The following is a 26242-nucleotide window of genomic DNA, read 5'->3' as shown; positions in this document are numbered from 1 at the left end:
GCAGCTCTGTTAACCAGCTCCCCTCTGAACTTGTCAGCGCCTCTGACCCAGCCTCGGCTCACATACAGGCAGCGAGCCTGCAGCTAGATTGAAACAAGAGGAATCTCCAAACGGAAATAGTGTATGCAATTCTAAATCCCCCCCCCCCCCCCCACACAGTACAAATGCAATCATGATATTTAATTGTATCACCGTGCATTCAGTCGGACATTTGTTTCCCTGGTTGGGACACTATGCTGTTTCATGGGCGAGGGGCTCATGTTCATCAGAAGTTAAATACGAATAGATAGCGTGTGAGTGGAGAGAAAAAACATACGTGACAATACACATGCAATGGACAATAGACAATAGGTGCAGGAGTAGGAGGAGGCCATTCGGCCCTTCGAGCCAGCACCACCATTCAATGTGATCTTGGCTGATCATTCTCAACCAGTACCCCGTTCCTGCCTTCTTCCCATACCCCCTGCTCTAGCTCCCTCTCTCATGACCTACTGAGACTCTTTAAATAAAACAATTATGAGCGAAAATGTACTTTAGCCTGTTAGATAAGTCATTTGAAATCATAGATTGCCTGGAGGGTGAATAGGCCTTAGTCAGCATGGTTTTGTTAAGGGGAGATATTGCCTGACAAATCTGTTGGGAGGTTTTATTTTTGCTTAAGGAAGCATGGATGATGAGGGGAAATTGGGGCTCTAGTCTAGAGTAAGAAGGACAGGTATAAGCAGCTGGGGTCAAGTGTATCAATGGAGGACTTTAGTGAACGAAGGAGCAGGCAGAAAAAGGAGATCAGGAGAGCAAGGAGGACAGGAGATAGCAGCCTCTGGCAAATAGCATCAAGGATAATCCCAAGAGATTTTATCAGTTCATAAAGAGAAAATGGGTAACCAGCAGGGGTGCAGTGCTGCCGGAGTTCACTGGAGCGCCGCTCCGGCACCTCTGTAAAACAAAAGCCAAAATAAACAGCAGGGAATTTTAACTAGCGGGGAATTTAACAGCAGCCGCTCCAGCACCAGTGACAGCTCCGGCACCTACAAAATTAGCACTGCAACACTGGTACCAGTGAAAGAGTGGGACCCCTCGGGAATCAAAGCGGTCAACTCTGCGTGGAGCCACAGGAGATGAGCAAGGTCCTCAATGAGTATTTCTCCTCTGTTTTTACTGTGGAGAAAGACAGGACTGAGGAACTTGAGGCAGTCAATGGAAGTGTGTTGAGGGCAGGCAGGATTATGGTTAAAGAGGTGCTGAAGGTCCTGATGCATATGAAGGTAGACAAATCTCCCGGGCCTGATCTTTTATATCTGAGTACACTGGGAAATTGGAGGGAAAATTGCAGGTGCCCTGGCTGAGATTTACGAGGTGTCATTAAATACAGGTGAGGTGCCGGAAGACTAGAGGATGGCAAATGTTGTGCCTCTATGCAAGAAGGCCTGCGGGGGAAAGCCTAGGAACTACAGGCCAGTGAGCTTAACATCTGTGGTCAGAAAGTTATTAGAGAGTATTCCGTGGGATAAGAAAAACAGGCATTTAGATGGACAAGAGCTGATTAGGGATAGTCAGCGTGGTTTTGTATATGGGAGGTCGTGTCTTATGAATCTGATTGAGTTTTTTGAAGATGTGACCAAAAAGGTAGATGGTGTACGTATGGATTTCAGCAAGGTATTTGACATGGTTCCACGTGGTAAGCTGATCTAGAGGGTTAGAGCACATGGGATCCAAGGAGAGATAGCTGAATGGATAGAAAATTGGCATCATGGAAGGAAGCAGAGGGTGGAAGGTTACTTTTTGGACTGGAGGCCTGTGACTAATGGTGTGTCTCAGGGTTCGGTGGTCTGCCCATTGTTGTTTGTCATCTATATCAATGGTTTGGATGAGAATGTAGATGGCATGATTTGCAAATTTAGCACATGACACAAAAGTGGGTGGTTTTGAAGATGGTTGTCAAAAATTGCAACAGGATCTTGATCAGTTGGGCTGGTTGGGTGAACCTTTGAAACTTTGTCAGTGCCAGAAACGTGGCAACTCGTTGGGCCCAAACCTCTCCTGCATTGGTGCGGCACCCTCTCCTTCCCCCCTCCCCTCTCCCCCCCCACCACCTCCCCCCTCCCCCTCTCCCTCTCCCCTTCTCCCCCTTCCCCCTCTCCTCCCCTCCCCCACTCCCCCTCCCTCCCTCCTCCCCATCCCCCCTCCCTCCTCCCCTCCCCATTCCCCCCTTCCCCTCCCCCTCACTCCATCCCCCTCAACCCCCCTTACCCTCCCACCTCACCCCTCCCTCCCTCCTCCCTCCACCCCTCCCTCCTCCCTCCACCCCCCTCCCTCCCTCCCTCCCTAGGAGATAGATTTAAACTTTAAAATGTGAATAACTTTTAAAATATAACACCGATTTCAATTAAACTCCTTCCATTAGCACCAAAGGGACGACGGTGGGCCTAAAATTGTTGCGTTAACGTGTACCGGTTTGGCTGTAGTTCAGGAACAAACAAACAAATAAACGAGAGTTTTAGTATATAGATGTTGTCAAGCTGTAAAGGATGCAGAGAAAATTTACGAGAATGTTGCCATGAGTCAAGGGACTGAGCTATAGGGAGAGGTTGAGCAGGCTAGGAGGACGTTATTCCTTGGAGCACATGAGGGCGAAGGGTGATCTAAAAGAGGGTATACAAAATCATGAGAGTGGTAAATTGGGTAAACACACAGAGTCTCTTGCCCAGAGTTGGGGAATTGAGAACCAGAGGACACAGGTTTAAGGTGATGGAGGAAAGATTGAATAGGAACTTGAGGGATAACTTTTTTGCACACAGGATGGTGGATGTATGGAACGAGCTGCTATCCTAATGTTTGAGAAATATTTAGACAGGTACATGGATAAGATAGATTTAGAGGGATATGGGCCAAACGCAGACATGTGGGACTAGTGTAGACAATAGGCAATAGACAATAGGTGCAGGAGTAGGCCATTCGGCCCTTCGAGCCTGCACCGCCATTCAATGTGATCATGGCTGATCATTCTCAATCAGTACCCCGTTCCTGCCTTCACTACATATCCCCTGACCACGCTATCCTTAAGAGCTCTATCTAGCTCTCTCTTGAATGCATTCAGAGAATTGGCCTCCACTGCCTTCTGAGGCAGAGAATTCCACAGATTCACAACTCTCTGACTGAAAAGGTTTTTCCTCATCTCCATTCTAAATGGCCTACCCCTTATTCTTAAACTGTGGCCCCTTGTTCTGGACTCCCCCAACATTGGGAACATGTTTCCTGCCTCTAACGTGTCCAACCCCTTAATAATCTTATACGTTTCGATAAGATCCCCTCTCATCCTTCTAAATTCCAGTGTATACAAGCCTAGTCGCTCCAGTCTTTCAACATATGACAGTCCCGCCATTCCGGGAATTAACCTAGTAAACTTACGCTGCACGCCCTCAATAGCAAGAATATCCTTCCTCAAATTTGGAGACCAAAACTGCACACAATACTCCAGGTGCGGTCGTAGATGGGATATGTTGGTCGGTGTGGGCAAGTTGCGCCGAAGGGCCACTGTATGACTCTATGAATCCATCAGTGGAAAGAAATAGACAATGTTCGGGCCAGGACTGACTGTCTGTTCCGTTTCCTCCACAGATATTGCCTGGCCTGCTGAGTTTCTCCAGCACTTTGTTTTTCTTTTAGTTAATTGAAGACATAATCATTTACACAATTTGCATGGTATTTTCACTGTAAAATCTTAGTAATTCACTGCACAAAGCACGTGTAGACATTTTGTCATTGAGTATGCTCAATGCAAAGATTTGCAGATATTAAAGTAATCAAAGCATAAGGGAAAGTAGTGCTGAGGTACATGATCAGCCATGATCTTACTGAATGATCAAATGGTCGACTTCTGCTTCTATAAAAGGTGAACTAGTTTAGTTCAGTTCAGTTTAGTTTAGTGATACATAATGGAAACATCCCCTTTGGCCCATGAACTTCACGCCGAAAATATAATTTGGATATGTGTGTTTCTATAAATCAGCCTTTTCACATGTACAATATAAACAGAAGATGATCAGTTCTGTAAACCTGTGAAGTTTGTAAAGTGTAGCACATGCAATTCCTATTCAGCAACAAGAATATTTAGAAAACTCGTGATTGTCTAATTCTCCCTTTTTAAGTGCAAGGCAAGCAAATATAAAATACACTTTTTCAATAATCACTTTTGAAAATGAGGATGAAAATCCATGGGAATGCATCAGTTTTTAAAAGAAGTGGGTCCAATAGAAGTCTGTAAATATACAGTATTGTTACGAACAATTCTCTCCTCTGAATAGTTACTTTTTCCTGGATGTCCTTCCATAAAGCAGTTTGGAACATTTTGTCACATTTTACTGTCCAGATACAAATTCTAGCAACAGAGTCATCTGTAACTATGACTAGATTTGTTTTATATTGTAGGTAGTAAATCCTTCCTGTATTTTAACTGACTTGAAACAAATTGCTTCTTGAATGCTTCTGCGGGGATTAAGACAGGCAGTGTACCAATACCAGCACCTGAAAAAGCATTATTTTAGATTAACAATTCTGAACGATATCATGTTAAACTTCTTGTGATAGGAACAAAATAATGAGATGATATAATAATATGTCATTAATGATGAAATCATCATGGGATGCATTTTGTGAAGATAAAAAAAACCCTGCAAATATTGGAAATATGAAATAAAAATAGGGATGACTGTCGCAAGCTGAAGAATGGTTGCCTGGAGAATCAGATGAAACTGCAAAGATCACAGAACAAGCTTTCAAGAAGTAATTTGCATCACTTCAGTTAAAATGCAGAGAGAAAATACTACCTGAATCAGCAAATTAAAACAATACTAGTCATAATTACAACTGGCTCTCTGCCGGAACTTAAATCCGTTCTGTAAAATGTGGCAGGATATTCAGAACTGTTTTGCAGAAGGACACACAGGTGGAGGTAGTTAGTCAGCTGAGAGAGCTAATAGTAACTACACTATATTTACTGTTTGGCCACATAACTTTTACATAACTTGCTGGCTTCTTGTTTTTCTTTTGCATTTTACGATTCAAAATCGTTGAAGCCAATCTTGAACCAGTTTCATTTCAAAGTGACTCCGCCTGGTGGTGGATGCAAGTACTACCAACTTTTGCCTTCCACTATTGTGCTTTGAACATTGCTTTTTGTCAAAGGTTAAAGAGCAAGAACAAACCTTAAAAAATACTTTTGTTTTCCACGTTGCACGTTTTCCTTGTACTTCTAGCTGATATATACCAATAATAAAGAACACCAAATTAAACAAGAAAGTCATTAAGGATTTTAATTTTGATTGCAAGCTGACAATGTACCTTCACAATACAAATGCAATTTATAGATCCAGTATTTCCATTTTATTTATCATGGATAAAAGCCACAAATGGGGTCTCAGAACTGCTCACTGCCTATTTTAAACATGATCACTTTTTCGCTATTTACTTGTTCATCGACAATGATTCTCAGCATTGTAACAGGAAGTTATACACAAAATGCTGGAGTAACTCAGCGGGTCAGGCAGCATCTCGGGAGAGAAAGAATGGGCGACATTTCGGGTCGAGACCCTTCTTCAGACTAATCATGAATGCTAATTATATTGTAGCAACACCAGGCACTGTCTGTCAGTATCTGTGGTGAAAATAGAGTTGCGGAATATTTTGAGACAGGCCCATCATCTGAACTCAGTTGTTTTTTAACAGCCATACTTAAAAAGAAACAGAAAACCGGAAACCTTGGAGAAAGAGTTCAAGTGTGTGACATTTATAAAAGGTATGAAAAGAAAATCCAAAAGTCCAATGGTAGAAGTGAAATTAACAATAAGGAATGCAAAGAAGCATATTTAAAGCACGTAAGGATGAAAAATGAATAGTTAATAATGAACAATCATATTGCTGAAGAACCTTGTGATAGTGTTTTCATACAGTTTTGTGTCAGACCTCATTGCTCAATGTGAATAAGGTTGATATTTGGTCAAGGTTCAGACTTCCATTTCATCAAAGGGTTAACTTTGATTGCAGTAAGTATATTATGCCATTGGAGCACAGGCAACTGATATCACTCTGTTCTCTTGTGCATGTGCCCTTTTCCCTTGTGGACTCTGCCTGATCACTACCATGTGACAGCGTGTATTGTGCTCTGACACAAATCCTCTTTGTTTCCTGCACTTCACTTGAACTTTATTACCTCAAGAGGAAGTGCTGGTGTGTTGCAATTGACATCAGTTATCTAAACAGCCAAATCATCTCCACTTCTGGATACTTTTCACCTTTGGTAATTTCCTCACACCCAGGTCTACTCTTGATCCAACACCAGTCAATTTCAACCTGGGCCTCACCATTGTATTCATCCCAAATTAATCTCATTTCATTCTTCCCCTTGAGATCCCATTTATTGAGCCCTGGACAATTCTGCCGAGGAACAAAGGTGACTGTGGAAGGTGGTGGGCATTGCCCCATCCATCAAGGATATTGGCCTCCTCACCACTGAACTGGTCTACAGGAAGCACTGTCTCAAAAAATTGAGTCGATCTCACCAAAGATCCACACCGCCCTGACCAGGCTCACTGACTGCTGCCATCGATAGTTTGTGCAGAAGCCTGAGAACTGACTTTCAGGTTCATGAACAGCTTCTTCCAGGTTCTTGAACCCCATTGCACAACTCTAACCACAACTTCTATAACCTTAGTGCCTTCCATAGATTTCTATGGATTTTGTATAGGTTGCACTATGAAATTTGGTTTTCACTATTATCATCTGGTTACCTAATATTACTGATAATTGATTGTACTATTGATTATTGTATACTTATTTGTTGCATTGCATTAATGTTTCTGTAAAGCTGCAGCAAGTAAGAGTTACATCGTTTCATTCTTTGTGCATGTGACAATTAAACACTCTTGACTCTTGACCTGGGACGTGCTAGTCAACGGCATTCACTTTGGGCATCTCTTTACACTGGAAGACCAACCAGTTCCATCCAGAACAAAGTGCGTCTTTAGTCACTCTTGACTCTTGACCTTCTGGCAGGAGTTGATGTTTGTCCCAGCAGGCATCCCTGGGACCATCCTGAAGATCAGAGAGTCACCTGTCATGCCGCTGCTCAGGGTGATCCTCAGCAAGATAGCTTGCATCCCTTTCCAAACTCTTTTAGCAAATGCACAGTCTCCAAGGAGATGAGCAGTTGTTTTAGTTGCACAGAAGCCATCTTGAGAGCAGTACGTTGTCAAAGTAAAACTCTGGCTGTGTGGAACAGATCTGACAGGGAGGGTCCCTCTCCACTGGCTGCAAAGCGAGGTCTTGGTGCTTGTTTATGAGTTCTGGCAAAGAGGCATTCTGCCAAAGAGAGCAATAGAACCACACGGCATGGAAACATGCCCTTTGACCTCACTTGTCCATGCCAACCAAGGTGGTATTCTGCGATATCCTAATTGACCCATAGCCCTTGAAACCCTTCCTGTCCATATACTCTGATGTCTTTTTGAAGTTGTAATTGCATCCACTTCGATAGCTTCCTCTGGCAGCTCATTCCAGATACAGATCACCCCCTGAGTAATAAACGTGTCCCTTAAGTCCCTCTTAAACCTCTCCCCTCTCATCTTAAGACAACGCCCTCTAATTTAAGAACCCTTTACCCTGGGTAAAAGACTGTGAGTGTTCACTTTATCCATGCCCCTCATAATTTAGTATACTTCAATAAGATCATCCCTCAGCCTCCTACTCTCCAAAGTTAAAAACTCCAGCCTATACAGCCTTTCTCTATAACGCAGGTCCACAATCCAGGTAACATCCCGATGAATCTCTTCTGCACTCTTCCCAACTTCATGACATCCTCGCTGTCAGAGCTCGGTGCCCAGAGCTGCTAAACACAGTGCTCCAAGTGTGGTCTCACCCATGATTTGTACAGCTATATCGTAATGTCCCATTTTGTTGTATTCAATACCCTTCTCAAAGAAGGTAAGCATGCTAAATGCCTTCTTCACCACACTGTCCACCTGAACCGCCACTTTCAGGGAACCACGCACCGGTAAGCCTAGATCTCTCTATTACACAATGTTCTCTATGGCTCTACCTTTATTTGTATTAGTGTGCCTTGGTTTGCAACACCTCACACTTTTCAGAGTTAAATTTCATTTGCCACTCCTTGGCCAATCTTCTCAGCTAATTCCTGTTGTAAACTTAGATATCTTTCCTCACAATTCACCATATCACCAATTTTGGTGTCCTCTACAAATGTACTGTGTTCATTATATCGTCATCCAGATCGTTAATGTAGATAACAAACAGCAGTGGAGCAGACACTGATGCCTTTAGAACAGGCCTCCGATCAGGAAAAAACAATCCTCCACAACACTTTGCCTCCTTCCTCCAAGCCAATTTTGAATCCAAAAGGCTAGCTCACCTTGAATTCCACGTGATCTAACCTTCCAGACAAGCCGATTATGTCCGACCTTGTCAAAAGTCTTGCTAAAGTCCATATATACAATGCCCACTGCCCTGCCCTCATCAGCCCGCTTGGTGACTTCTTCAAGGAATTCTCAGATTTGTGAGACATTTCCCATGCACAACATTATGGTGACTATGTCTAATCAGACAGACCGCACCTATCCAACAACTTTGATGGTCTGCTGGGAAGGCAATGCCACAGCATGTCCTTCTCCTGCAGGATGAACCATGATGACCACTGCCTGGTTTGTGATTAGAGGTGTATTTGGCAACTCTCTTTGTTAAATCAACCCATCATCTTCAATAAAGCGAATCTACACAATAAAATGACCCTATTTAGTTTGGTTTAGAGATGCAGCTTAGAAACCTGCCCCTCACCCCATTGATGTTATCCCACTTTCTCACCACTCCCCCTACACATGGGGCTTTCATTTTACAGAGTCCAAATTAACCTATCAATCCACCCGACCTCGGGATATGGGAGAAAACTGCAGCACCAGCGGGAAACATATGAAGTCACAGTGAGAACTTGCAAACTCCACGCTAACAGCATCCTAGGTCGGGATCGAACCTGGGTCTGCAGTTATGTGAGGCAGCTGTTCTACCAGCTGCGTTACTGTGTTGCCACTGTTTGCCTCCCTCCTGGATTATTTTGCCTCTTTGTGTTGCCCCCTCCCAAAGCATATTTTACACATGCCACTATAGATTCGTCTTAGTCAGGGTGCTCCCTAAATTCCCTTAGATGCAGTGTCTCTTGCCCAGAGTAGGTGAATTGAGGACCAGAGGATATGGGTTTAAGGGGAAGGAGAAAAGATTAAATAGGAATATGAGGGGTAACTTTTTCACACTAAGGGTTGTGGGTGTATGGAACAAGCTGCCAGAGGAGGTCGTTGAGGCAGGGAGTATTCCAACATTGAAGAAACATTTAGACAAGTACATGGATAGGACAAGTTTGGAAGGATATGGACCAAACCTAGGCAGGTGGGACTAGTATAGCTGGGATGAAGTGTTAGTAAGTTGGGCCAAAGGGCCTGTTTCCACACTGTATCACTCTGTGACTATACCTTGTTCATATTCACTGAATTGCCATCCAAGTTAGTTCCATTTGTTTGCATTTGGACAATTTCCCTCAAAACATTTCCTATTTATTTATATGTCCAAGTGCCTTTTAAACATAAAATGTACACAGAATGCTGGAGTAACTCAGTGCATCAGGCAGCATCTCTGGAGGAAAGGAATAGGTGATGTTTCTGGTCGGAAACCTTCATCAGACTAAAAGATAGAGAAGGTCAGAACAAAACAGGGCCGGCAACAGATGACCTCGGGAAGGGTGGAGTCCATAATGGCCCATTGTTGGCTGGGGATGTGCTAACCACAGGAATACAAGGATGAGACCAGTGGAAATAATAGGACGACTAGGATGGGGGAGAGAGAGGAGGGGGAGGGGGGGATTGTTGGAGGTACTTGTCCTGAGAAATCAACGTTCATACCACTGGGTTGTAAGCTGCCCAAGGGAAATATGAAGTGCTGTTCCTCTGATTTGCGTGTGGCTTCACTTTGACAGTGGAGAGGGCCCAGGGCAGAAAGGTCAGTATGGAAATGGGAAAGGGGCATGAAATTTAGTTAAGTTTAGAGATACAGCACAAAAAAAGGCCCTTCGATCCACCGAGTCTGCGCCGACCAGCAGTCATCCCGTACACTAGTAGTATCCTACACACACTGGGAACATTTATTTTACCAAAGCAAATTAACCTAAAAACCTGTACATTTTTGGAGTGTGGGAGGTAACCGAAGCACCCGAAGAAAACCCACGCAGTCACGGGGAGAATGTATAAACTCCATACAGACTGCACCCGTAGTCAGGATCAAACCCACATTTCTGGTGCTGTAAGGCAGCAACTCTACCGCTGCGCCAAAATGTTTGGCAACCGGGACATACGCCAGCACTTTGTGTCTATCCTCAGTATAAACCAGCATATGCAGGTCATTCCTATAAATGTTTGGCAATCGGGAGATCAGTTAGGCCAAGGCAGATTGAATGTGAGTCTTCAGCGAAACGATAAAGACCTGTCTTTTAAACATTGTAGTTGTACCTTTGTCTACCACTTCCACTAGAAACTTGTTCCACATGCCTACCAAAATCTGTGTGAAAATGGTGTCCCTGAATTCCCCTCTCACCTCAGATCGACAGTATGTCTCCAAGGGATCCATATTGCCTTTTTAAAGCTTGGTTAAACAGAATGCATGTACTCCCTCATGTATGATGGTGAAAGTGCTAGATGATGGAGACGAGTCGGAAGCCTTTCCAGTGACAAACAGCGTGAAGCAAGGTTGTGTTCTTGCCCCTACACTCTTCAGCATGGTCTTCTCTGCCATGCTGACTGATGCCTTCCGTGACTGCCAGGATGGAATACACATCAGGTACAGGACTGACAGCAGGCTGTTCAACCTCAGGAGCCTGCAAGCTGTTACAAAGGTGAAGAAGACCATCATCAGAGATTTCTTGTTTGCTGATGACTGCGCCCTCAACGCCAGCACAGAGTAGAAGATGCAGCATGAAATGGACTGCTTCTCACAGGCCTGTGACAACTTTGGTCTCTCCATTAGCACCAAAAAGTCTGAAGTTATGTACCAGCCCGCGCCTGGAAAGCCCTACCAGGAACCATAGATCACGGTGAAGGGGCAGAATCTACAGGCAGTCACCAGCTTTACCTATCTGGGTAGTACACTCTCGCGAGTGGTGAACATTGACGCTGAGGTCCACAACAGGATTGCCAAGGCCAGCGTTGCCTTTGGGCGACTCCGTGGGAATGTTTGGGAGCGGAGAGGACTCAGCTGTACCACCAAGCTGAAGGTCTACCGTGCAGTGGTACTCACCACTCTTCTCTATGCCAGTGAGACCTGGACTGTCTACAGCAGACATGCCAAACAGCTCAACCAGTTCCACTTGAGCTGCCTACGCAGACTCCTTCACATCAGGTGACAGGACAAAATTCCCGACACAGAGGTCTTGGAACAGGCCAGAATCCCCAGCGTCCACACCCTCCTACAGAAAGCCCAAGCCAGATGGGCAGGCCATGTCGTCAGAATGCCCGAGAGTCGACTGCCAAAACAGCTTCTGTATGGAGAACTGTGTCAGGGCAAGCGCTCAGTTGGAGGGCAGAAGAAACGGTTTAAGGACTGCCTCAAAGTGTCCCTCAAAGACTTGGACATCAACCTCAGCACTTGGGAGTCTTTTGCTCTGGACCGTCCAACCTGGCATAGCAAACTCACCACAGGAGCCCGTGCAGCAGAGAACAGACTCACTGCAGAGGTTCAGAGGAAACGCACCACACGCAAGGCCCGGGCTACCTCCACTTTCACTGCAGCACCCATCCACTTGTGTCCTACGTGTGGGCGTGCCTTCCGGGCCCAGATTGGCCTCACCAGTCACTTCCGGACCCACAGTCACCAATCCTCCAACTGAAAGTGAAGTCATGGTCATCTTCGAACCCGATGGACGAACAACAACAACAAATCCCTCATGTATTGGCATGCAGATACATTGGTCCTATTTATGTCTGACAACTCAATGACACAAAACTATCAGTTCCCTAGACTGTTTGCAGAGGCATACATCAAGGTATTTGTCACCTGCCACTGGAAGGGGTGTAGTTATTGACCCAAACCTGGTCTTTCAATGGAGACAATGATCCGTGGCCTGGTGCTGCAGCAGCCTGCACTCAATGACGGTGCTATTAATGGATAGAATCTATGGATTAGTTACTGTTTAACAACACTCCCCACCAAATTTCCTTTGCATACATTGCACAATGAGGCAAGACTAATGTGCTTTGTCACTTAAAAAAACAGCCTGTTCTCTGTTTTGTGCCTGTGTTTTTAAGGACTTTCTATGCAAATATTTTTTCTATATTTTCTACAAATTAGGGAGTGTATGGATTATGCAATCAGGACATCAGGATATAGTTGGGCAAGTCGTTGGTGAAGCCAGTATTGTGAGCAGCTCTGGCAATCTAGCTATATGAAGGATGCATTATGTTGGAAAGGGTACAGAAGAGATTAACCAGGAAGTTACTGGGTCTTGTGGGTTTGTGTTATAGGAAGAAGCTGTAGAAGCTGGGATTTTTTCTTTGGGGTGTAGCAGACTGAGGGGTGAATTTAGTGAAGTATACAAAATCATGAGGGGCATGGATAAAACGAAAGATTAAAATCTTTCTTCTGGTACTGGATTCTAAAACTAGAGGATATTGGCTTAACGTTAGAGGGGAGAGATTTAAGACTTAAGATTTAAGACATTTTCACTAGAGGGTAGCCCACATCTGGAATGAGCTGCCAGAGAAAGCTAGAGAAGTGGAAACAATTATGACTTTCCAAAGACATTTGGACATAAATGTTTAGGAAGGATTTGAAGGGATATGGGCCAAATGCACGTTGATGGAACAAATCCAGAATTGTTCAGCACAGGCAAGTTGGGCTAAGGTTCCTATTTCTATGCTGCATAACTCCATGGCGCTATAACATTTTTTTATGACAATGGCAAAACAGGAAAGACCCGAAATCATCAAAAGTTAGCATCAAAACCATCCAGCAAAGAAAGCTGTTTTTCATAGTCATTTATACATCCAGCAGAGGGCCCACGCTCTCTATCTTTGTGCTTTTTGAAACCGAGGTGAAAGGTTTAAAATATAAGAAAATAACTGCAGATGCTGGTACAAATCGATTTATTCACAAAATGCTGGAGTAACTCAGCATGTCAGGCAGCATCTCAGGAGAGAAGGAATGGGTGACGTTTCCCATTCCTTCTCTCCCGAGATGCTGCCTGACCTGCTGAGTTACTCCAGCGTTTTGTGAATAAATTGAAAGGTTTAAAACGTGTGTTCATTCTTTGAAATTCAAATGTATCGACGTTCAGACATCTCTGGAAGATTTGATTTCATTGCGATTAACTAAAATAAAACACCCTTTTTGCCCACGTTGGGTTTGGCAACAAAAAATAGGTGGCAGCCACAGAACTTCTCAAATTCGAGTGGTTCGCGTTGGCGGGGAAGGAATGCGCAGCCGGATGAACTTGCGCAACGACCACATGTAGTTTAACGTTGCAATCTGCACTGGGGTTGTGATGGCCAACGGCAATTGTTTCCTCTCACTTGAGAATAATGCATTCCTCCGAAGACCAAAAATATATCGAAGGATGTTTGTTATAGTATTTAAAACGCGCAATGCTTGTGAAAATAAAGTAAAACTTTAAATCTTGGCGTTTTGCAGCAAAGAAAATCAACAGCCGTGACCTTTATTCACTCCGAGTATCACATCATATCGGTTCTTATTTTGCAATTTTTAAAAAAAATGCTGGCAAGATTCAGCAGGTCAGACAGCGTAAGTGGAAAGAAACCCTCCTAGTTAACGATACTGGATTAAAATCCTTCGTCAGAACTTGTTTTGAACCAGTGTATTCCAGCGACGTGTCAGAAATTGGCCGACCTCGTCGCATATTTCTGGGGATTGGTAACCACTTTTTGTTGGTCTCGGTTTATGGAGATATTAAATCATAAATGACCAAGCAAAAGCAAAACAGGAACGAAGGGACGCGGCTTGTAACTGCAAAGTGCGTTAGGAAATGACTTGGGAGGTTTTGCAATATCGACCTCATGCACCGAGGATAACACAGCAGCGAAAAGTAACTTCTACCGGTTCCAACGTGTCCCGTGCGATTCTGGGGAGAGAGGACATGTCAGTCTTTGCTTCCAACTTGTTGATTTGTTGAAAGTCAACGTCATCGGCGTGTATTTAAACCTCTTCCTCCCATGTCTGATATTTACATACGGCTGCCCGCATTTGCACTGGAGTCTGGTTTTTGGTTTTATCCGGGGGGGTTGGGGGTGGGAGGAGGGTCACTTCCAAGAGCCGAGATGGCTCTGCCGGACAGCCCTTGCGATCTCCCCAACGGAGAGACAGCTTTCCCTGCCGTGGTGGAGCTGAATGTGGGTGGGCAGGTGTACGTGACCAGGCACCGCACTCTGGTCGCGGTGCCAGACTCCTTGCTGTGGGACATGTTCAGTCGCACTAAGCCCAAAGACTTGCCCAAGGACAGCAAGGGTCGCTTCTTCCTGGACAGGGACGGCTTCCTATTCCGTTACATCCTGGACTACATGAGGGACCTGAAGTTGGTTCTGCCCGACCACTTCCCCGAGAGGCGCAGGCTGCAGAGGGAAGCCGAGCACTTCCAACTCCGGGAGCTGGTGGACCAGCTGAGCGCTCTGGAGGGCAAGGCGGGCGACCACCAGGAGGAGGATGGTGACAAGCCCAGCCCGGCCACACCGTCGCTCCCTCTGGCCTCCAGCGCATCTCCGTCCTCGGACAGCGCCCAAGGCAGGAGCAAGAGGTCGGGCTACATCACCGTGGGCTACCGGGGCTCGTACACCATCGGCCGTGACTGCCAAGCAGACGCCAAGTTCAGGAGGGTGGCGAGGATCACCGTGTGCGGCAAGACCTCTCTGGCCAAGGAAGTGTTCGGGGAGAACCTGAACGAGAGCCGGGACCCCGACCGCCCACCCGAGAGGTACACGTCCCGCTACTACCTCAAGTTCAACTTCCTGGAGCAGGCGTTTGACTTGTTGGCCGAGGTTGGATTCCACATGCTGGCGTGTAGCTCCACCGGGACCTGCGCCTATGCCAGCGACCAGGGGGAGGACAAGATCTGGACCAGTTACACCGAGTACGTCTTCAGCAGAGAGTGAAGGCACCCGGGATTGTGCCGGGACTGCCTGGCCGAAGGACCAAACAAAAACTGCCCCAATGCCATGTTGCCTACCTATACTGTTCGAATGATCTGCCCGACAAGGATGGATCGCCCATTCACCTTTCGTGCGGGTGTGTGTGTGTGTGTGTGTGTGTGTGTGTCTGTGCCAGAGAGACTGAGAGTACTGTGTTCGAACAGTTTAGCAAGGCGCGGGCAAGCCCTCAACACCATAGACACATCCAAACGCAGCTTCCACGACCGCCGCCGCGACAAAGCGTTGCTACTGGGAACTATGTTATTTTAATGACCCCGATAAGAAGCTGTCGACCTCATCGAGCATCGCCTTTTCGATCATTTCCCTCCCACCGGCACTCAAGGATCAACACATGAATAACACTGGCGTTCAGCTCTCTCTCTCTTCTGGTTCACCAGTCTCACCAACTTCCCCACGTAGTCTCTGCCTGCAGAGCACTTTCATTGTGTGCAGAAGAAAGCTGTATTATTGGTGTTCAAGGGAGAGGGGCTGCAGATTTTATGGGCTTGCAGCGTAGTCCTCGGCTTAAATCCCAAACCCGGAGTCAAATATAATCACACGGATCGCAGAAAGTATTCTACTGTTTATTCCTTGAGACCAAATGGTTGACATTTGATTTGATAGTTTGCTGTGTGTATTATCATCTGAGTCCGAATGGCTCACCTTTTGCTTGCCATTTTGAAGACAGTGAAGAGCTTAAACATATGCATCCAGGACAATAACTCTCAAAAATTGTACGGTTTTTTAATAATCTGATCTTGTGATAGTGGCCATTCGCTTCACTGCAGTTACTTCTAATTATATGATGTGGAATTTAAGTCAATTTTAGTAATAATGAAAATGGTTTCCATATGTCAAACAGGAAGTTTATCTTCCTCATTTATTGTTCACCGCACATGAACCATGTTAGACAAGGACTCGGCATTTCTCATTGAGAATGAGATAATCTCACCAGTCAGTGGCGGGACAGGCAGCTGGGTGTCGATTCCTTCTCTTCGGAGATGCTGCCTGTCCCGCTAAATTACTCCAGCATTTTGTGTCTACCTTCCATTTAAACCAGCATGTGCAGTTCTTTCCTACTCGTCAGACAGTGGGATCTATGGCAGAATCACCCGATTGCGTTCTTGTTTTGAATAATCAGAATTGTTATCTTGATATCCGAGACCAATTTGCATTGGAATGATATTTGGGACCTGCTGGGTTTTTTTTTTGGTGGGGGGGGGGGGGGGGGAGCCCCCAAAGTCAGAGAAATAGCAAAGGAGAAAGGTGGGAGCGTCCAGTATTTAGCAGGGGGGAAGCAAGGGAATCTTAAAGTTAAACAGCACTAACAGAAAAAGGAGAGAAAGATGAAAAGATAAAAACTCACGGGGTTCAGAATTTAGCAAAGGGATGTCTGAAATTTTATTATGTAATTACTGTTCCTAGATTAGATACTTGATAAATTATAGTAGACGACTTGAATTACATTTAGGTTCTAGATCAATGTCAGGTTCCTTCTTTCCTGAACAGATTTTCTCTGGCAGTTTTCTTTCTCCTCTCCTCCACTGATGGTGTTGACTCCCGTTGGGTTACAGTTCAGTGTTTAAACCCATGTAAAGTATGTGTGACTTGGCAGTCACTGTCAGCAGTCAAATCAGTCAGTGGTGTTACCAAGAGGTCTAGCAGATACATAACTGCACAATATATTGTCCTGAAAGCTGCACTCATTTTTAAGTTCATCGTCATGTTGGATAATTTCTTTATGGAAATTCTAGTGCCCCTAGTTAACATAACAAAGAAATCAAATGTCTCATTACAAAGGACATTATGGTCTATGATTTTAAGATCGGGTGAAACAATGTGGATTGAATCATGCACCACCTTTACCCACACTGAGAGATCCATATGTTAACTACTTTACATTAGAGGCTACCAAGCAAAGGTCCACAGAGAAATGTGGACAAAGGTATGCGCAGGCAACATGGCATTGATCAAGGATGAGGAGCTAGCTGTCAGTTCTTCACAGAACTATATGCAAAAACGGTGAGACTAAGTAAAAGGCTTAAAATATTTTCTTTCTGGAAATATAAGGACACAAACAAAGTCATTATGAAGAAATGAGTTCAGCATTGGAAAATGTCTAACTTGATGCTGGTATCAATTCTGATAGTTTCAAAAGTTTAACATGTTTTCATCCAATTTGGACAATTACACTTTAAAACTTGTGCAAATAACTTAAAACACTTGAATACATTTACCATTCTGCGGTCACCTTTGACTCTTGATTAACCTCTCTGTCTTTTAGGTGAGAATACCAGTAGTAAAGCATCTTTAAGACAGCTGTTGGACATTTCCTATCCTATACTCACAGCTGCTGTACAAGTGGACAGAGGGAGCTTTTCACTTACAAAGTAGCTAGGGAATGAGTTGGGTCAGATAAATTGTATATTCAGCTGTTGTGAGGTTATTTGTAAGCAGATTTGTTTGTAAGGATGTATGTTCACAAACTGACAAAACATAAAGTAATTGCTGAAGTCCAGTCAGGCAGATGGAACACATTGATCAAACAATGTGGTGAATCGGTAGCATCATGGTTTTATTTCAAGCTGTGTTTGTGAACTGTTTAAAATGGTGTGCTCCACATCTGGGTGTAATTGAGAACTTTGTTGTAAAGCAGAGGGCTCCATGTCACCAGAGAAAAATGATAACAGTTGATTAAACAGCAGTCCTATTATTTTGGACGATACAAAGAAGAACACATTTTGTAATTTCTCAGTGATATAATAAGGAACAAGGACCATATAATGGAGCATTAATCAACAATGCACTGGATCTTTACAATTGGATAATTAAACAATGTTGCTTAAATTAAATTTCTCTTCCTGGACTCGGTTTTCATCTTCATTTTAACTAATTTCACCATTTTAAGTGTTGGTCGTGGCTCAGTTGATGTTTGCATCAAGGAAGTTATGGGCTTATATTCCACTCCAGTGCTCAAAAATCCATCTTATTTCTTTAGTGCCACACTAAAGGAACACTACATCATTATGGGTGTCATCTCCTGGATGCAATTGTCAACCTGCTACTCTCTTAGGTGAATGTAAAGTATTCCACATACTATTTTGAAGAAAAGCAGGGGAATTGTTATCAGTTCTGGCCAATAGGTATTCCTCAATCAGCCTAGATAAAACTAGATTATCTGGTCATTAACATTTTGTTGTTGGGAAGATATAGCTACGCACAAATTAGTAGTGATACTCTTTCTTCATTACAATAGTAACTACAATTCACAAAAGTACGTCAATAACTGTAAAGCAATTTGGGGAATCCAGAAAATACAAAAGCAACTATATAAATGCAAGTCTCTTTTTTCATCGCCTTTGTGGTAGAAAATTAAACAGTTATGCTCTTGAGTAAAATCTTATGATCCTCACATGGCCATTTACTACATGGCAAATATGTTTCCAGCTAATTTAGTTCATTCATTGAATGACAACTGTCTTATGATGCACAAGATAATTTCTAAAAAACGATTTGTACTACCTAAAAGAAGGATGTTTTATTTAATAGAACATTTTATTTTAATTGGACGATTTAAATGATGGGAGGCAGATGAAGGGCACACAACATCGGAACCACAAATATTTCATAACAAAATATAGAATTTCACTATTATCTCAGAGTTTTGATGCATTATTGATAAGATGAAGTATATATGTATCTTTTGAAGTTACTGTTTAAATAATTTCATTAAACAAGAATGAAGAGTTAAATCCAGAAACCCACTTCAAAGATTAGGATTTGAAGCATAAATTAAAATTAATTACAAGACGTTTATGGGGGAAAATAAATGTCGGTATTCAAGGACTGAGGAACAGTTGAAAGAATCCAGCAAAATGGAAAATAGGCCATTTCTATAAGAAGTAGCATCTGCCATGCCAGTTTATTGCTTAAGAGATGAAAGTTAAAGTAATATTTTCACTCTTTATCAGAAGGCCTAAACCTTTCAAAATATAGGTATTTTGATGTACACATGATTGAACTGCATTTTTTGTTTTATTAAACAGTTTAAAAACAATGAGATATTGTAATGACAAGTTTCTGTACAAAAAAAATGTGTCTGCTTAGCCATTTCCTGGTGATTGCAAATTGTGTTTTTTGTCACACAACGACTTTCATTAAACACTGCATTTCAACATGGTCAATTTTGTATCAGTTGAATTAATGTAGCAAACCTACTTGCGACATATTTTTACATTAACAATAGGCAGGAGGGTGCCCCTCAAGTTTGTGGACACTTTAATATGTTGCATTTTATAAACATCAGGGCATAGAAGACACCATCTCCCTGGCCCTACCCAGTTGCTTGATGAGTTCAAAGCTGCAGGATATCATAGTTTTCTTTACAAAGTTGCCCTGCAGCAGCAGGCCTTGGAAAAAGAACATCTTTCCTCACAATGATCCTTGGATCTGGGTTTGTGGGGAGTTTTCTTTGTGGTCCATGCCAATTGGCATTGCTTTGGCACTAATCATTACTGTACTTCCATCATAATTAAATGTGCCTCGGCAAAAAAGGATCATGTATTTATTATGCTTGTCCTTGTTGAATAAACATTTTCTTAAAGTACCATTAATGTTGTTTTGATTTTTTTAAATTTGGAAGGTAGCACATAATTAGAAGCCTAGACTTAAAAAGTGTAGATTAGTGTAATGGTGTCACTCATGTTATGTGTCATGCTTTTGTAGTCACCGATTGTTATACATGACGTGCTTAGTTTATGGGTCTGTATCGTTGTTGATTCTTTAAGAGGGGGGATGTAGATTAGTGTAATGGTGTCACTCATGTTATGTGTCATGCTTTTGTAGTTACGCCCCTTTAGCTTTGGAGTGCACTGCCTGTGAGACTCGGGTCAGTGTAAGTGAAACATGCAGGCGTGAGGTCGTGCTTGCTATGTAGTTAATAAAGTCTTTGGATCATTATCCAGGTGTAAGGCTTCCGTTATTATACGGTCAGCACAACAAAAATGTAATGGCATCATCTACAAGAATAGAGTTGTACAAAAAAAGTAAACATCTGGGATTTTTCCTGCCATCTGTGGCATCGTAACAAATACAAACATTGAAAGTTATTTGTAGGTCAATAGTTAGAGTTTGTTTTGAACTTTGGTTTGCCGAGCAAAATATCATATGAAACTTGTAATTGATGTGTGAGTAATTAAGCTGAATTGATACAGATTGAAAAGGTAATCCAACCACTGGTGTAGAAAGTTCATTGTATAGTTGATGCATATCGTTGTGTAATGAATTGATATAATGTTGTGCTTTTGTACATAATTCATGAAAGAGCCCAAGCATGCAGCAGCAACATCAGTCGTCATGCAATGGATGCTTGATTTTGCTGGCACAACTTGGCAAAGAAGAAACAGTGCAGACCATCAACAGCTAATATTTCTCTTGAAGAAGAAAGCCGACTTGCTTGTGTGTGTCCAAGCTCCCCCTGCTTGTATCTTTGTCGAAAAATCCTTCAATTAATGTGTCAATGGACTTGGTTCCAGGTGAAAGAACGCGCATCTGTTTGTAATCATTATTAGGGTTCTCAGGCAATACCTACATTGGATGGCGGAAGAGTATTCTCTGCTCTCCCTGACTGTCTCTGATGCCACAATCTCCAACTCATTGGTGGAAATCTAGGTTGGTTGCATCCATATCCAGTTGGTAGCTTTTGCATATCTGGCTGGTCGAGCTGCTGCCTCACAGTTCCAGAATCCCAGGTTCAATTCTGACTTTGGGAGGTATCTTTGTGAAGTTTGCAAATTCTCCATGTGACCGCATAGGTTTCCTCTGGGTGCTTCGGTTTAACATAACATATAACATATAACAACTACAGCATGGAAACAGGCCTGTCTGGCCCTACCAGTCCACACCGACCATTCTCCCTGACCTAGTCTCATCTACCTGCACTCAGACCATAACCCTCCAATCCCCTCCTATCCATATACCTATCCAATTTACTCTTAAATAATAAAATCGAGCCAGCCTCCACCACTTCCACCGGAAGCCCATTCCATACAGCCACAAACCCTCTGAGTAAAGAAGTTCCCCCTCATGTTACCCCTAAACCTTTGTCCCTCAATTCTGAAGCTATGTCCCCTTGTTGGAATCTTCCCCACTCTCAAAGGGAAAAGCCTACCCACGTCAACTCTGTCCGTCCCTCTCAAAATTTTAAAAACCTCTATCAAGTCCCCCCTCAACCTTCTACGCTCCAAAGAATAAAGACCCAACCTGTTCAACCTCTCTCTGTAGCCTAAGTGCTGAAACCCAGGCAACATTCTAGTAAATCTCCTCTGTACCCTCTCCATTTTGTCGACATCCTTCCTATAATTTGGCGACCAGAACTGCACACCATACTCCAGATTTGGCCTCACCAATGCCCTGTACAATTTCAACATTACATCCCAACTTCTATACTCGATGCTCTGATTTATAAAGGCAAGCATACCAAACGCCTTCTTCACCACCCTATCCACATGAGATTCCACCTTCAGGGAACAATGCACAGTTATTCCCAGATCCCTCTGTTCCACTGCATTCCTCAATTCCCTACCATTTACCCTGTACGTCCTATTTTGATTTGTCCTACCAAAATGCAGCACCTCACACTTATCAGCATTAAACTCCATCTGCCATCTTTCAGCCCACCCTTCCAAAAGGCCCAAGTCTCTCTGTAGACTTTGAAAATCTACCTCACTATCAACTACTCCACCTATCTTAGTATCATCTGCATATTTACTAATCCAATTTGCCACACCATCATCCAGATCATTAATGTAAATGACAAACAACAGTGGACCCAACACAGATCCTTGGGGCACTCCACTAGACACTGGCCTCCAACCTGACATACAATTGTCAACCGTTACCCTCTGGTATCTCCCATTCAGCCATTGTTGAATCCATCTTGCAACCTCACTATTAATACCCAACGATTTAACCTTCTTAATCAACCTTCCATGTGGAACCTTGTCAAATGCCTTACTGAAGTCCATATAGACAACATCCACAGCCTTGCCCTTATCAATTTCCCTGGTAACCTCTTCAAAAAATTCAAGAAGATTAGTCAAACATGACCTTCCAGGCACAAATCCATGTTGACTGTTTCTAATCAGGCCTTGATTATCCAAATAATTATATATATTGTCCCTAAGTATCTTTTCCATTAATTTTCCCACCACAGACGTCAAACTAATAGGTCTATAATTGCTAGGTTTACTTTTAGAACCTTTTTTAAACAAAGGCACAACATGCGCAATGCGCCAATCTTCCGGCACCATCCCTGTTTCTAATGACGTTTGAAATATTTCCGTCATAGCCCCTGCTATTTCTGCACTAACTTCCCTCAATGTCCTAGGGAATATCCTATCAGGACCTGGAGACTTATCCACTTTTATATTCTTCAACATCCCAAAGACCTTTTGGGCTTTAGGAGGTGGCCTCTATAAATTGCTCCTGGTGTACAGGGAGTGGTGGTGAATGTGGGATAACATAGAGCTAGTGTGAATGGGTGATTGATGGTTAGTTCTAGCTAATTACTGCCCAATTACTCTATTCCTATTAAAGCGCTGCCCTAGCAGCTGCGGCTTGCCTGCAGTCCATTTGTCTTTTGTGTTTTTTGTTGTTTTTTGTCTTAATTGTAGTGTTAGATATAATGTAGTGTTTTTTTGTGGTTGTGTGTTATGTGGGGGGGGGGGTGGGCGGGAGGAACTGTAAAATTGTCTCTTCCGAACGGAGACACAACCTTTTTTTCTGGGTGGTGTCTCCGTTCCCGCTGCGGCCTACCATAGGGCAAACACCTGGAGCTGGCGGCCTCCAGCTGGGACCACCTGGGCTCTGGTTTGCAGAGCCCGCGGACCGGACTCACCATCTGCGGAGCTGGCTGCCTTCGGAGGGTGTGGTGGCACTGCGGGAGCGCTGTGACTCGTCCCCGGAGGCTACTTCGGCCGCGGGCCGCGTGGACGTCGGAAGCTCATGGGCCCCTGGGTGGGGGCCGATATCGGGAGTTCCGGCAGCAGCAGCATCTTCGACCGCCCCGAATCACGGGGCTTGGGTCGTCCCACCGCGGACCTTTCACCGTCCGGCACGGCCTGGAATAGACCGCGGGATTTTCTCTGCCCGGCGGGGGCTTCAATGTCGGGAGCCATGACCGCCCCGACGTGGCAAGTTCAACAGTCTGACCGCGAGAGAAGACGGCAGGGGAAGAGAAAATACATTCTGGCCTTCCATCCCAGTGAGGAGGTGACTGGAGGAGACTCACTGTGATGGATGTTTCTTTTTGATTGGTGTTGGTTTATGATTGTGTGTGTTATTGCTTATTTTTATTGCTTATTTTTATTGGTCTTATTGTTGGACTGTGGGTAATCTTTCATTTCACTGCACATTTATGTGTATGTGACAAATAAATTGACTATTGAGATGCTGTCATTGTGACATCAGGACACTTTAGTAAAGTTGGCATCAATGGGCATCAAAGGAATATCTTTCCAGTGACTGGATTTAGACATCACACAAAGGAAGATGGGTGCGAGTATTGGTGATCCATCATCCCATCCCAGGGTATGACTGCGGGAATTCATCAGAAGTGTCCTAAACTCAACCATCTTCAGCTACTTCAACAATCTAATTATTATTATTCTAAGATCAGAGAGGGTTTTTTTGTTGATGATTGCACAATATTCACTTTCATTCATGAATCCTCATCAAAGAAGCATGGAAACAGGCCCTTTGGCCCATTGAGTTCACAGCGACCATCAATCCCCGTTCACACAAATTCTCTGTGATCCTACTTTCTAATAATCAGTGAATATCCTCACTTAGGATGGGGGGGTGGTCATTGAAAAAGCACCTAAAGATGGTTGGGTCGAGAACATTGTCCTGAGGAACTCCTGTCACGATGTCCTGCAGCTGGGATGATTGATGCTAATCAACCATAACCATCTATCTTTATGAGTGGTGAGTGTTGTCCACCTTGTTGTCCATTGGATTTAGTTTTATCACCCTCCTTGATGCCACATTGAGTAAAATGCTTCCTTGCTGCCAAAAGCAGTCACGCTCAATGTTACTTGATGGCATTTGATGTTATCTATCGTACTGCTGGTGCAAGAGTAGAATGATATAACAGTAATTAAATTAAGGCAAATACAAAGTGCTGGTGTAACTCAGCAGGCCAGGCAGAATCTGTGGAGAAAATGGATAGGTGATATTTCGGATCAGGACCCTTCTTCAGAAGAAGGCATTGACATCTTAAGAAGAGTCCTGCCACAAAACATTGCCTATCCATTTCCTCTACAACTGCTTCCTGACACGCTGAGTTACTCCAGCACTTTTGTATTTTGTGCAAGATCCCTTCATCTGTATGTCTTTGTGTGTTCAACTAAATTAAGGCATTTATTTATGAAAGCATGGATTTGCTTTTTGTGAATAGGATATATCTGGCAATTTTCCATATTGCTGGTGGATGCCAGTGTTGTAACTGTACTGGAACAGCTTGACTCGAGTACTGATTTCTAGAGATCAAGTCTTCAGTGCTGCTGCTGGGGCGCTGACTACTCCCTTTTTGTTGTTGTATTTTTGCTCTTGGCCCTTCATTGAAATCGCATGGAATGAATTAAATTGGCTGAAAAGTGACTTCTGTGCTGATAGGGACCTCAAGAGGACATCAAGATGGATCACCCACTCAATACTTCTGACTAACATGGCTGTGAATACTTTCGCCTTGCCATAAACTCTTAGGTGCTGGAGCCCATTAAAGATGGAGAGTTTCTTTTTCTGTTTCCTGTTTAATTGTCCACCACCATTCATAAAAGGATGTGGAAAGAGTTCAGAGCTTCGATCTGATCTGTTAGCAATGGGATTGCTTAGCCTTGTATGTCAAGTTTAATCCACCTTCCATCAACGTTGTACTGTTTCCCAACAAAGGTCCACACCATTGCCAGGATCACCCACTTCCACCAATATGACATTGGTCAGAAACATATAAAGTAGGTGCAGGAGTAGGCCATTTGCCCCTTCGAGCCAGCACTGCCATTCAATATGATCATGGCTGATCATCCAGATACAGTACCCTGGTCCTGCTTTTTCCCCATATCCCTTGATTCTGTTAGCCCTAAGAGCTATAATCTAACTCTCTCTTGAATGCATCCAGTGAATTGGCCTCCATTGCCTTCTATGGCAGAGAATTCCACAAATTCACAACTCTCTGCGTGAAAATACATTTTCTCTGCTACTGGTCAGCAGTGGCTGAAATCCTCCTTGTTTTTTTGTTGGCTATTCAATGGGACCGAGTTAGACATCTACTTTCCGTTTTCCTAAATGTAAACCCGTCTGAAATTGTGCTTCATTATTTTAACATGCATCAAGTCCTATTCATCTATGACCACTGGACCTCAGATGAATCTTTAAACTTGTTTCTCTCAGCATGGATGTTACCAGACTTTCCAAGTATTTTTGAACATTTCATTTTTGCTTCATATTTCCAGCATCCTTAGCTTTACAATGGTCTATATTGAGTACAGAAACAAGAAACTGCATTTACAGAGTGCTGGAGTAACTCAGTGGGCCAGGCAGCATCATTAGAGAACATGGATAGGTGATGTTTCAGGTCGAGACCCTTCTTCAGACCTATATTGATTCCTGGCTAAGCATTGCCTCTTTTTAAAAAAAAGCCTACCTTTGTTTTGAAAACAGGTAGTATAAGAAAATAACTGCAGATGCTGGTACAAACCGAAGGTGTTTATTCACAAAGTGCTGGAGTAACTCAGCAGGTCGGGCAGCATCTCGGGAGAGAAGGAATGGGTGAAGAAGTCTGAAGAAGGATCTCGACCCGAAACGTCTCCCGAGATGCTGCCCCTGCTGAGTTACCCCAGCACTTTGTGAATAAATACCTTCGATTTGTTTTGAAAACCCTCCATGACCTGGTTGTTTCTATTTCTGCAATTTTCTTCAGCCTTGGGATGCTGAGATATGCACAC

General features: G+C 43.6%; 1 protein-coding gene across 1 annotated transcript; it reads left to right on the top strand.

Annotated features, from left to right (window-relative positions):
• Positions 1–14270: 14270 nt before the first annotated feature.
• On the top strand, positions 14271–19419 carry LOC144595161 (BTB/POZ domain-containing protein KCTD12-like). Its single transcript, XM_078402298.1, has one exon. It carries the CDS (start codon positions 14271–14273, stop codon positions 15201–15203), a length of 933 nt encoding a protein of 310 aa, XP_078258424.1. The 3' UTR covers positions 15204–19419.
• Positions 19420–26242: the final 6823 nt, after the last annotated feature.

Source organism: Rhinoraja longicauda, chromosome 7 (assembly GCF_053455715.1).
Source record: "Rhinoraja longicauda isolate Sanriku21f chromosome 7, sRhiLon1.1, whole genome shotgun sequence".
In the NCBI taxonomy this organism is placed as follows: domain Eukaryota; kingdom Metazoa; phylum Chordata; class Chondrichthyes; order Rajiformes; family Arhynchobatidae; genus Rhinoraja; species Rhinoraja longicauda.
Note: the sequence above shows the minus strand (reverse complement) of the source record. Positions and strands in the feature narration are given on the sequence as shown.

Bases quoted from the DNA above. Each gene is read 5' to 3' on its own strand.
- LOC144595161 (XM_078402298.1), top strand. From the start codon at position 14,271: ATGTCTGATATTTACATACGGCTGCCCGCATTTGCACTGGAGTCTGGT.